The 13758-nt window shown below is 47.1% G+C and overlaps 1 protein-coding gene across 1 annotated transcript in view; it reads left to right on the top strand.

The window, feature by feature from the left end:
- The first annotated feature begins 2183 nt into the window (after positions 1–2183).
- Bcar3 (BCAR3 adaptor protein, NSP family member) overlaps positions 2184–13758 on the top strand; it is a 109409-nt gene continuing 97834 nt past the window's right edge. Inside the window, exons 1-2 of the mRNA XM_051185576.1 lie at positions 2184–2319; positions 8222–8549. Coding sequence (XP_051041533.1) covers positions 8233–8549 — 317 coding nt within the window. The 5' untranslated portion in view covers positions 2184–2319; positions 8222–8232. The remainder of the gene's footprint in view (positions 2320–8221; positions 8550–13758) is intronic.

The raw sequence follows: 13758 nt of genomic DNA, 5'->3' as shown, positions 1-13758 counted from the left end.
ACCCTGCCTCGAAAAACCAAATGAAAAACAAACAAACAAATAAGTAAAGGGCCCCTGCTCCAGTGAACCTGGCTGGTCAGCAGACCTGACCTGGGTTGCAGCTGGCAGTGCAATCTGGGAAGAGTGAAGTGTGTGATGACCCGGCTCTTACAAGCGGCTGTTTACGATCTTGCACCCACAGACAAGGCCAAAGCTTTTGAATATTGTGTTATAAAGCCTTCAGCTGACTTGGCCTCAAAATCCACTGGAACAAACTTAATGTTCTGGAACCAGGTCACCTTTTTTAAAGGCTACTTCAAAGCAAAACTAAACCAGTGCCTCTTTCAACAGTGACATGGGGGGGGGCAGGGAGGCATGGTTTTTAAAAGGAATTATTGTGAAGGTAATACATATACCAATAAATGTCACGGCTCTGCTTGTGAAGTTTGACTGCAAGATAGCTTGTATTTATACTTAATTGGTTAACATTCTCTGCACTCCATGGGTCAGGGTGTTCCTTTCTCGGTCCATTCAGGACGTTTTCTTCCATGTCTTTCTTGCTCCTGCCAGAATGCCCATAATGCAATACATTGGTTCACTTGATGGCGTTGCATAAACTGATAGGTTTTTCCCTTTCTTCTCAAAAAGACACAAAGTTCCTCAAGTTTACTGAATGTATGTACATACACACACACACACACACACACACACACACACACACACTTCTTGGGTCTGTTGTTAAAGCTGTCTGTGGAATTTTTTTCCAGTTCAGCCATGTTTTAGCTGTGGAATCATTTGGCTCATTTTAAAGATGTATCCTTGGTGAACTTGTGGTTGCTTTCCTGGTTTTGTCCAGTTGCCCAGCTATGGTGGTTAGTTCTTGTCAATTTGAATAACCTACAGTCACCTGAGAAGAGGGTGCGTCTGTTGAAGAATTACCTCCATGAGATGGGTCTGTGAGGAGTCTTCTTGATGAATGGTTGGTGTGGAAGGGCTCAACCCTGGATTGTATAAGAAGGCTGAGCACACCATGGACAACCAGCCTGAGCCTCCTTCCTCCCTGGTCTCCATTTGAGTTCCTGCCCTGGCTTCCCTGGATGAGGGACTGTAGCTTGTAAGCCAAAATAAACAGTTTTCTCTCCCAAGTTGCTTTTGGTCATCACAGCAACAGAGAAGCGAACTAGGCCACTGCCTAAATAAAGTTACCCTGCCTGTTTGCAGTTGAACTTTCTGGCTTATTCATGTGATATGAAGGTGTCTTTTATATAGTCTGTATACATTTCCTTTATTGGATGTATGTATTACTTACGTTTTCTCTGTGATTTGCATTTTCAGTCTTGGTATGGGAGCTCTTAATGTCAATTATGCCAACGAGCAGTTTCCTTTTATAGTTAATAGTTCATGTTTACAGCAAGGCACTTTTTGATAACTTATTTAGTGTCACCGTTTTACCTTTTATATTTAGATCAATCTATCAGGATTTGACTTGGGGGGTCTAAACTCTACCAGGATTTGATTTGGGGTGTGTTATAGGGTAGGGGCCCCCGACTCCACGACCTAGCATCAGTTATTGGACCCTACCATCCCCCAGTGCACCACAGCAGTAACTTTGACACAAGCCAAGCCACCAGACAGTGCAGATGCGTTTCTGGATTCTGGTCTGTCTGTGTGTGTTTCTGTGACTTTATAAATAGGTTTGATAACTGCTAGTATGTGCGCTTGCATCCACTTGGCTTTCCAAGCTCACGTGTGAGAGTGATTGATTTGCCTGTTTCCAGGCTTGTTCGCTGTGGCTACCTTTGTCTTTGTCCCATCAAAGCCCTTTAAATTGAAAGCCAGCCAGGTGTCTGCTGAGCTGCAGATCTGTTGGGTAATTAAATAACGCCGGGTAGGGGGAGGAGTGGATTAGGCGAGGCTGTCCGGTTGAGTGGGGCTCCCTAAGGAAGAGTTCGACATACACTTGAAGTCTTGCTTCTCGGGGGGGGGGGGGGGGGGGGTCAAAACTCTCAAATCCGGGTCGAAGAGGGCCAGACGAGGTCAACGAATGTAAATGTCGCGGGGGTTCGGCCCAGCCCGACGAATCGGCTGGGCGGGGTGGGGCCGCCAAGCCGCAAATCACCAGTTGAGGGCCAGAGAGCGCGCCGCGGGCTCAGAGCCGTGCTTGCCGCCGCCGGGCCGGGCGGGAGCCGGAGTGGAACCGCGGTGCGCATCGACCAGCCGCGCCGGTCTCTCGGCGGACGCCCGCGGACCATGAGCCGCCCTCGCTCCCGGAGCTGCTGCGAGGCGGTGCGGGCAGAGCGGCGCTGAGCGCAACCGGGACCCCGAGCGCCGCGCGGGGAGGTGAGTGTGCCCGGTGCGGACCTGCTCAGGCTCCCGGGCTTCCCCGGCCACTCTGAGACTGCACCGGGAAGTTCTTTAGAGCAAAGTTAGGCTCGGGCAAGGGCGCAGTCCGCGTGCTCTTCCCCCGAAGCCCCCCCAGACTTGGAGTGGGGGTGGGGGTAGCTAGACTTGTGCCCTCGGGGGAGGGGGGTTCGTGGGATCCCGTGATGTGCTTCCAGCATCTCCACTCTTTGGCTCCGGGACGGTACCCTCCTGGGTGCCCTGGCCTCCAGACTCCCTCCGGACCCTTGGACCCCTTCCCAGCCCTGTCCGGTTCTGCCCGAAGCGGGTCTAGGTTGGGGAGATGAGGTGGCCCAGAGTACTCTGCTGGAGGCCTGAGGCTTTCTCCACTAATCTCTTGGGAAGTTTGCAAAAAAAAAAAAAAAAAAAAAAAAAAAAAAAAAAGTGAAGGAGTCTGCCCTGTAACCGTTGACAACATCTCCCTCCCCTCGCTTTCCCTTTGTTGAGAAAGAATGAATAGTTGGTTGTGTGGCTCCCCTCGAGTCGGGGAGGGGAAGGCAAAAGGAGGGAGGGACGGGTCGCAGTCCATCTTCCTTCTCCCGCCTCTTCTATGGCCACTTAAAAAGTTTGATCAGGTGTAGACGCTCATTGATGGCAGCTGGCAAAGGCAGCGTGTGCCCTGGGATAGCGCATCACAGGACTAAGGTTTAACAGAGCACAGCTGAGAAAGGGAGTAACCCGAGTCTGTTTTTTGCCTACAGCAGCTAGGCAGGAAAAGTAGAGTTTGGAAATTCTTTTAAACCTTGACTCTTATCTCCCAAGGTTCTACCGACCTCTCCATGGCAAGTACAGATTGGCCCAGGGAAGGTCAGTTTGAAGCTGATTTATCTCACTCTGTGTCCCCCATGCTGGAGATGAGGTCCTGAAGGAGGGCTCTGCAAGGCCAAGTGGGAAGGGGCCTCTAAGTCACAGGGAAGCCCACTGGCTCAGCCATTTGCCCACCCGAGAGCCAGTGTGCCAGGAAGCCTCCTGCGTATAAAGAAAACAGTTTACCATGCCAAATGCTCCCTCAGTGCCCAACACCGACTCCCTCACAAGTGTTGTTAAAAAGGCCTGGCATTTCCAAGATGAGTAACCAAGACTTCAGTTCCTATTGATAAAAGAAAGAACTGCTTTGTCAGATGGGTGCTAGTCTTAAGAACCTTGCCCTGTAACTCCTTCACTGTATTGCTTGAAATACAATCCATGGAAGAATTATTCATACTTCAATCGTTTGGCTAGACTTCATAAGTTTACTTCAAAAAGAGAAGGATACCCTCCTTTGGAAAAGCCAAGCAAAATCTCTAAGTGGAGAAGCCAATTTTGTCCGTGGGTGTAGTCCTTCTGCCCTTGCTATCTGACTTAGCAGGGATGGTAGGGGCCACTGATTTGAATTGTAAATTCTCTGTCATGGTAACAGCAGCTGAGGCGGTGACATTTCCAGTTTGAACTATGCAAGTTCTTGAGGCCCCTTCATCAGATTGCCGTGTGTGAGTTCAACTTGAAAATACCCCGTTTCAGAATGGGGGAGGAATCTAAGCAAAAGTGGGCCGTTTATCTTTGCTGCAGCTTGCAAGATCATCAGGTTTTTCTGCTTTGTTTTAGTCATCTTTGTAGAGTAAGTGAGAAGGACTAAGCTGGTTAAGTTTTCGAAGTTGGGTGGCTGACCAAGTCAGGAAGGCAGGCAGCAAGGCTGCTTTAGAGTTTGTTGTGAGCCATCATGTCCTGAGCTCTCCCACTCTCCCTATCAGGATGGAGCTTCTGACCTTGTGTGTATTTGAGGATCTGGCAGTCAAGGCCGATGGGTCAAAGTCTTTGCTGGTGTTTGTTTGAAAGCTCACGGATGGTTCAGTTGGTGTCTATGCCCTTTTGTCTGCTTGGCATGTTTGCATCAGTTCTAGGTTGAAACGCCCCACTCCTCACCCTCCCCAGCTGCAGGGTTTCCATGTGTGAACTCCAGCTTCAGTGGAGACACAGTGATTAAGCTATTCAGATTTGGGCCCTGCCCTGATCGGAGGAGGTGTATTCTTCCTGCGCACCAACGACTTCATTATACATGATCACATTTCATTTTCACAGCAATCCCTGAAGACAGGCTTGCTAACAAATTTAAGAAACGGTGACTGTTAGAGAGTGGTGTAACTTCTCCCAAGCCTTATAGCTACCAAGACAGAGGCAGGGTAGAGGTTTGGAGTAGTGAATACTGGCTCTGAAAAATAGGTTCTGACATACCATTTTGATTTTCAGAGGCCAAATGAGTGTTTAACGGCTAGTGGCATCAGTGCAGAAATATCTGCCAGTGAAGAATGCTTGGGTCTCAGAGTTCAGAACCTGTGTGGATCTGTTCTAGCTACTTATCCCTGGGCTTTTGCACGTGTTGTTCTGGAACTTTTCCCCTGCCTGGAACTGCTGTCAGATCTTTTCTTGCCTGGTTCCTTATCTTTTTTTGTCAGATCTCATGCCATTGTTAACTCTTCAGAAAGGGCCTGCCAGACCATCATATCATAAAGTTATCTTTTCCTCCAACCAGCATCTTACATCATTTCACCCTGTTGTGTTTTGTTTTGAATTCTTTAGAGTACTTACAGCTTGGGTCTTGCCTGGCTTATTTTTTTGTTTATGTGCTTTGGTTGGACTCCTTTCTACATCTCCAGCATCTTGACAGCATACCCTTATTTTAGCCTCCACTCTGGTACACTGAAATGATTTGAATGAATGAACATGATTCCTCTGAACTGGGGAAATAAAGTTGAACTACCAATATTTACTCTTAATGGTCAGCTTCTGCAAGTTTTCAACTGGCCAGCTCAGGCATCATTTCAGACCCATTTGAGGCCTTCCACCATTTGATTCTGTTACCCAGATAGACAAGTTGAGTGAAAGGTGCTCTCTGCGAGGAGAATTCCCACTGCAGTGCTGCTCAATCTTGGCTTGAGATTGGGCAGTGCCGTAGAGCTTTAAAAATGCTGATGCTGGTGTCCTGCCCACGGAGATTCTGATTTTAGAATCTGGTTTGTGGTTCAGCCACACTGTAAATATCCCCTATAGGATTCTTAACAGGCAGCCAGACTGGGCCCTAGGTTTTTGTGTTTTAGAACTCAGTCTCTGCCTTGGTCCTGACAGGCTTGAGGCAGCCATGGTGAGGATGCAGTTCATGTTTTGTTGATGACTCCTGGTAGTGTGGGAGATACTTCACATCGGTCACTGCTGACACCAGTAAGTGCTCTGGTTTATTCGCTTTGTGTTGATTCCATCTGGCTCCACATCCAACATACAGAAGTTCCTTCTCTACTGAACTGTCCCCTGGTGCCTCACACACAGCTCCAGTTGGTGACCTTATCTTCCTCCTGCCTGGACCCCTTCTGAAACCACTTGCTATAGTACCGAATCATGCCATCCCCGCATGGCCATGACTTTGGCTTCCTTCCAACTAGAGACCTTGAGCTTCTACTAAATAATTATTCGCTCTGTCCTGTCCTTTCTCTTGGCCACTTCCTGAAGTCAGAATCCTTCATTGTTCTTCCTGGTTTACTGCCATCTGCCTGAGTGACTGCTTGGCTTCCTTTTCCCCTTCCAGAATTACCAGAGTCACTCACCGAGGTGTAGTCTGGATCCCTCCTGTACAGGTCTTCCCTGGTGCTCACCAGTCAAGCCCAAGACACTTTGGCAGAACCCTTAAGACGCCATGGCCTTGCCCTAAGCTGTAGGTCTTTCAGGAAGTGTTTCTCAAGTTCGCCACTCAAGCCATAGTACTTGGCCTGCAGTGGCTCCAGCTGTGTGGGGTTGCTTCTACACAATGGGTCTGCTGCTACAGTGTCCTCTCTGAAGACTTTCCCTGATACATTCAAGGTTTTGTCTCTCATCTTTTTTTTCAGATCCCTAGGAGTACTTCTGTCAAAGTTAACTGTTGTTCCTTCCAGCATGAGGGTCTCCATTTGTGAGTTCTAGGTTGGGGCTCTCTAATCTGATATAGAGTACTACTTAAATGTTTGTTGAATTAAAAATAGGAAAGGAAGATATTAACAGACTTTGCTATGAGAGGGTAAATAGAGGTGTGGGGTATTCAAGGGCATTTTAGAGCCTTCTAGTGCAATCTCAAACTCCACGCCAAACTTGGATGTGCAGAGAAGCCACATGCCAGAGTCACTGGGGCTAAAGTCCCTTTGGTTCCTCCTGGCTCAGGGAAACAGACTTGATCAACACTGTAGCCTTTACTAACAAAGATATATTGTGTGGTGCCAGGGGGGTGTGCTGTGTCTCTCTCCCTCCCCCCTCCCCACAGTTTCTTTGAGATGATGCAGGCCTGTCAGTAAAGGAGGGTGCTGATAGCTTGAATAGAGGGAGTTCACAGCTGGGGGGGGGGCGGGGGAGTTGGTTTGGATCACTGAAGGTCAGGGAGAGGGCTAGGGACTTCTGATTTCCTTTTTCAATAACAATGATTAACATCGAGTAAGTGCTGACAGTGTGCCAGGAACTGGCCAGGACAGGAGGGGCCTCCCTGGATTCATACGCAGCAGGCAAGCTTCTGCATTATCAAGGCTGGCAAAGAACAGAGGGCAGGGTTAGGACCGTATCCTTGAGTATATTCTACCCAGTTCCCAGCAGCCGTGACTCTTTCCTTCTCTGTTGCATGTAGCAGTGGACTTGTGTGACTTCACATACAAAGTGTGAGCTCCCAGAGTGGCTGATGGGGAAGCCAAGTCAACAGCTCTGTGTGGAGCCAACTCTGCAGAGGTGCTAGAGGGGCAATTTTCACTCAAGGCTCTCTCCCACTTCCCCCCACTCACCCCCCCCCCCGCCCAACCCCGACATTTGCAATGGAAAGGCTGCTGAGTGAGGAATGGGTGTTGTCAGCTTGAGAGTGGGCCGTGGAAGTTCAGCTGTCCCACAGTGATGGTGATGCGCAGACCCTAGGATGTCCTGGGCAATGGAGGACATCTTTTCCAGGGGATTGTTACAGCTTTTTAGGAGTTGGCCTTAAGGGGTCTTGTACAATTTGGCTTAAGGAGAAACTATAGTTTAGTTTGGAGCTTCAGTTCTGTTCAAGGCAAGTGGCTCCGCCAGCCATACCTGGGGACAGTTGTTGGAGTTGGTGCTGCTGACTCAGTGGCCAGTCTCCTTTTTCTGTGCCCCCTTCTTATTCTCTCTGTCTTCCCTTCCTCTTCTTCCCTAACCTTACATGCACCTGTGGGCATTACTTAACCCTGCTGGTGACTGACAAGTCCCTGACTCGTCTTGGAAAGAATCTACAGGGTGTTACCACCTGATGGCCTTCCGGCACAACAGAGCATGCTGACGTATGGAAGAAAGAGCCACCCCTGACCTCTGACCCCTGTCCCTGCCTTGGTTAAATAGAGTACAATGATTTATTTATAAGCATCGAGTCTTTGCCAGAAAAGCTGCTCTATCATTGTGGTTAGCACGGTTTTGGTCTGGCACTGTAGAATTCTCGGGCTAAAGAATTCCAACCACCTCTGTCTTATCATTTGCAGGGTGGTGGAAATCAGTGTAGCCATCATGTATTTTTCTTGGCATTTACTACTGACCCTACCAGTCCTTCCATAAGTCTTTTTTCCTTACCTGCATCTCCCCACTTCAGTAATGACAAAGATGGCCCACATGCCTCTAACAACCCTGAGATGGAGTCACCTGTTTGGCTTTGCTACCCGTCCTACTGAATTTCTCTCCACAACCCTGAAAGAGATGAAAAAACTACCCATGCTTACAAAGTTCCACTAATGATGCTTTCAGACACTATTTATCTTTTGACGGTTCATGATCTTTTTCCAGTTTCTTCGATACACTTGAAGTTGACTCTTGCGAATATCTCAGCTTCATCCTTGCCTCTATTTTCCCTTCTCAGAGTTGAGAATCATGGCTGCGGGAAAATTTGCAAGCCTTCCGAGAAACATGGTTGTGAATCACCAGTTCCCCTTGGCCTCGTCCATGGACCTTCTGAGCAGCAAGTCCCCTCTCGCTGAACATCGAACAGATGCCTATCAAGACGTGTCTATACACGGCACTCTTCCACGGAAGAAAAAAGGCCCTCCTCCCATACGGTCCTGTGACAATGCCAGTCACATGGGTACCCTCCCCCACTCCAAATCCCCACGACAGAGCTCACCTCTGACCCAGGACATCATCCAGGAAAACCCACTGCAAGACTGGAAAGGGGAAACCTTCACCTTCAGGTAACTTCCTGTCATTTTATGAGTGAAAATTATTTGTCTAAAGGGCTTTGTTACATGTATGTAAAGCTAGAAATCCCTCCTTCCTTTTCTCCCTTCCTTCCAGTGTTAGAGGACCCAGGGTCTTCTATGTACGAGGCAAGTGCTTTACCCCTGAACTGCATTCTAAGCCCACATGAACAGTGTAATTTCTATAAAGCTGTCACTGCCCTTTGCTATTACCAACAAATACAGCCAGTCCTGTTTTGCCTTTATTTCTCTGTCTCTTCTCTTCCGTTTTATTGAAGCAAACCTCATTTTCTAATAAACTTATTTTATCGACACATATTTTCGTATGTGCTCTTTAGGATAAGGATTCTGATTTAATGTTCATGTAACCACAACTTAAATATAACAGCTTTAGAAAATCATTTTCTTCATATCATTTAATATTTGAGATTTAAAAATCTTAACTGGCTACACTGAGACTCTTAAAGGGAAACATATTAGAAAACTCATAGTATTGGGTTAAACTACATCCATTTAATTCTATACCAATGCCAAGGCATATGTAAGTTAGGGTTTGCGTTTCCTTTAGTTGTCAATGCACCAGAATTAAATTCTGTGTGGCTGCATTGCCAGATCAGCCTCACGACGTTGTTGTGGAAGGGATGGTTTCTCTCTGCTGAGGCCAGGGCTCTGGGTAAGTAAGGTTTAGAGCTGTAGATGCTGCTCCTCTGTTTGTAGTGGGTGGCTGGGCTGTGATTGGCCTCTGCTTGCTAGAGCCCATTTGGGAACTGCTCCTTTTCCTGTAGATCAGCAGTGTGTGATGGTATCAGATAAAGAACAGGGCAATTTCTTCCCTCATCTTTTTTGTTCAACCTTGTAGCAAAGAAAGCTCTCATCCCGGCTCACTTTTTTTTTTTTTGGTTCTATTTACTGAACACCTATGTTCACCGGAGTATTTTGATTTTATAGGCCCCAGGGTTTCCACAGGAAAATTCTCCCCAGTTGCATTGAGCGCTTTAAGGCTTGGTCCAGCATTGACGGTACCCTAGCCGCCAAAGTGTTGCAGTAATCTTGCATCTGAAGCCACCTCTTCTCTGAATTGTATTTCAGTAGGAAATGCAAGTAATTCAATAAGACAACTCAAGATCACACAAAGTGCTATAGAAGAAATAGGTTGGCATGCTGACCCCTGATGGACACAGGGAGTTATTGCTTTGTATTAGTAAAGGTCATTAAGGAGATAATGATTTTATATATAAGATGATTACTTAATGAAAAAGGCAACCTTGACACATGTAGGCTCTTCCAAAGGCAAAGAGCTGGAGCACAGAGCAAGTTTGGTGTGTTTGCAAACCCCAAAGAAAGCTGGTGTGGTCTGTAATGAGTGGGTTAAGTTGAGAGGTGAACGGTAGAGATTCTAGGGTTTGGGGAATGGGCAGACGAGAGGGAAGCATCAGTTTTAGTTTCATGATGTTTGTGAGAGGGAAACGGGTATTCTCCATGGACAGTGTTAGAGAATCCCGAAGTGTGTCTGATGTTCGATAAAATGGTTATCCTGGGGAATGGGAGCCACAATGGGAGCCATAGGTCACCTCTGGGACACCCAGGTGTGTGGCTTCTTAACAGAGAGCCTGCAGGTAGCCAGCTGCTGAAATGAGCAAATATACGAGTACACAATTGTTAATATGGCACCGATGGCATCCAGTAGGCAAGGATGAAGAAGTTGAAGATGCAGAAGCAGGACTGGCTGCCAAGATTGGCTTCCTGGGGAGTGTTTTCTTGCCTAATCTCTTCTTGAACTAGCTCTCTGCCCTGTACCAGACACAGAAAGTTCACAGAGCCACACCTTAAAACCATGAGGTCCTCCCTGACCAGATGCCAGCTCACACAGGGGAAAACTGTTGAGTGGGGCTGGGGGTGGGGCGGTGGCAGGACACTCATTCCTATCTCCAGGAAGTTCTTCATAAACACCCAAGGTCCAACCTGCCAACCTGCCCGGAGTTCAAAGCTTTGTGACTTGGATAGAGGTCAGGCTCTGTAAAAGATCTTATCACAGGGTGGGCGCAAGTCCTGCGTTTACAGCTCTGGCTGCAGAAGAATGAACAAATCCTGGCCACTTAGCATTTGTGTATTGTTCACAGCTCCATTTGACTGTATTCATACCTTCTTTTCTTCACTCAGAAAGTTATGCTTTTTAACATAAATCCAAGAAGTACCAAGTGCATATCCCACTCATTAGCAAAGATTCATTTTCCAACATGTTTTTTTTAAAATCTCCCCTTGATTTAAAAAAAACATTTAAAAATATTTTAATATTTAGATATTTAAAAAAAATATTCCAGGTAGGTGTTGGTGGCACACGCCCTTAATCTTAGCACTTGGGAGGCAGAGGCAGACGGATCTCCGAGAGTTTGAGGCCAGCCTGGTCTACAGAGTGAGTTCTAGGACAGGCTCCAAAGCTACACAGAGGAACCCTGTCTCGATAAACCAAACCAAATCAAACCAAACTCCAGTAAGATTATGAGCTACCTCAATTCCTTTTTGAAATGGAGCATGAACTGGGGAAGGGTTCTACATATGGGCTGTAGGAGCTGAGGAGCATGAACGGGAACCTGAGGTTCTGGTGTGGGGAGGTTTTACCTGAGGTCACAACGGAAATGCAGTAAACATGTGATTCAGCTTGTAGCTGAAGGGAGCTGGGCAAACTCCAGCCACGGCGCCCACAGTTAATTTCGGTTCACCGTGACCTGCCAAATACAGAGTATGGGCACTTTTCCATGTCACCACAGTTGGCATCAACACGGCAATGGCAGGTCCTTGTGGCCATCCTAGGTCACCTCTTTATGTGTACCCCATCAACACACAGAGGCAGTGGTCCTTGTATTGTAAATCTCTATCTGTGCTTCTGGAGTTTCGGCTACCCACCGTCAGCTGTTGGCTAAAATATTAAAAGGAAAATTCTAGAAATAATTCATGGAATTTCAGTGGGGGCCACCCTGTGTAGCATGAAGAAACCCCACTCTGTTCTGTTTTATTCCAGTCGGGACAGGAATCTCGTTCTGGTGCGGGCTGACTGTTATGGTATGGCAGTGTTTGTTTTCAAATAACTGTACCTGACTTCATAGTGGCCTCAAGTCACAAGTGTAGTGGTGCTGGCAATGAGCAGCTCTAAGGGGCGTCTTTAAAAGTGAGAATTGAAAGTTTTAAACATTAAAAAAAAAGTATGATGAAGTTGCTAAGACATACAGTATATTATGTTTGTTATAGTTTTTTTTTTCTGTTGTTCTCTTGTGCCTGATTTGTAAATTATACTTTATCATAACTGTGTATCCAAGACAAAACACAGCACGTACAGGGTCCAGCACTGTCTCATCATCCAGCACCGTTGGGAGATAAGGGGCCTACTGTATTAGGATTTGTTGCCGATTTGCCATTTTTACAACAGACATGCTTAGCTTATTAATCATTAAACTGTGACCGTTATTGTAATTGAAAATGAATAGAGCACCTATCACATGGGAGACCTTGAACAAAGTAGACAATCTCCTTTGTGGCCCAGATGTTTACAGTGCTTAAGCTCATATATCCACATAGATCATCTCCTCCCTTTCATAAGCCATGTACAAAGAAAGCTATATAATATAAAATGGTGCTATTAATATTCTTACATTTTATAACTTTAAAATATCTTAAAGGGCCAGGCGGTGGTGGCAAATGCCTTTAATCCCAGCACTTGGGAGAGAGGCAGGTGGATCTCTGAGTTCGAAACTGGCCTGGTCTACTTACGGAGTGAGTTCCAGGACAGTAGGGATACACAGAAAAAAACCTGACTCAAAACCAAAAAAAAAAAAACTTACGTGGTATATCCATATCCTTATTGGACATCAAAACCTGCATATGGCATCACAGAACGCCTCCTCCTCCGGCTCTTCCTCCCATCTTGCTCTTCTTCCTCCCTCCACCTTTTTCCTCTTCATCCTCATCCTCAGCATCACCATCAACATCAGTGGGGATCTTCTTCCTCCCACCCTCCATCCTTTTCCTCCCCATCCTCATGCTCATCCTCAGCATCACCATCAGCATCACTGGTAAAATGGGTTGAGAGCTCTTGAGGCACCTAAGCACACACCCTAGTGGATAACTGAGTTTGGTGGGAAGGGGTGGTGCTTGTTGGCCATCCCCTAGACCCTGTAAGAATAAGTGACAGCAGTCAGCATCTCTGAACTCTCTGCTGGAGTGGAAGAGAGGAGTCTCCTATCTCACACACTAACACCTCAGACACTGGGAAGAATAGAGCCTCGGTGCCAAACAACAGCTTGGAGAAGGGAGTTGTCTTCTCTTTCGGAGACCATATCTCTTAGCTTTCTTGTTGTCTTGGCCGCCCTTGGATGTACTTGTGGTTTTGAAAAGTGGCCAGAGCCAGAAGCCAGAGAGTTCTTAAGTCTGCTGCTTGATGCCACAGGGGAGGCCTTTGTTCCATACGCACAGCCGGGCTTCTCCAAGAGGCCTACAGACAGGATTTCCTCTTGACAGTAGCGTCGTGTGGTTTCTGTCCCTTTGATTCATTTATCTTCAGGGATGGATTTGTGTTTGAATCTAGAACCCTCCTTGAGCTGAGAGCAGCCCAGTTCCTGTTGGGATGTCTGTGTTGCCAGGATAACGGAGAGATCAGTGCTTGGGCCCTTTTCCTGCCTGTGGGTATGTGGAGGCATACATTCCTGGGAACAGCTGTGAGGAGCTAATTCCTTCTGCACCTTGTGCTGTGGACACATGTGGCAGGACAATGTGGGGTTTCATTAGCGTGCATGAAGTGTTCTGATGGACTCGGCACAGGTGTTGTAATTGACAGTGGGCTGCAAAACCTGGGCAATTGTCCCTGGTGTGAGCAGCCTTGCTTTCCCAGACAGTAAAGTAAGCTACCACATCACCACATCAGATCTTTAGAGAGGTAGAGCTGGGGAATCAAGCCCACTATCCATGCAGACTTTTCTCTGAAAATCACTTCGAAAACCTGGCTCTCGGTGACAGTGTCCTCATCTGAAAAATTCTCCGGCTATGGCTTTCTCCTTCACAAAACAAGATGCTGCCCCAGACCTGCCAGTAAAGGAACCTTTTCTCTCAAAGATAACCAGAAGATCTGCAGTGCCAGGGGCCAGGTGCCACAGTTCATGCATGTCATATCTGCCACCTGCAAGTTGCAGACTTTTCATATGCAAAGGAAACC

The sequence above is a fragment of the Phodopus roborovskii genome, unplaced genomic scaffold, assembly GCF_943737965.1.
Source record: "Phodopus roborovskii unplaced genomic scaffold, PHOROB, whole genome shotgun sequence".
NCBI classification, from domain to species: domain Eukaryota; kingdom Metazoa; phylum Chordata; class Mammalia; order Rodentia; family Cricetidae; genus Phodopus; species Phodopus roborovskii.
Note: the sequence above shows the minus strand (reverse complement) of the source record. Positions and strands in the feature narration are given on the sequence as shown.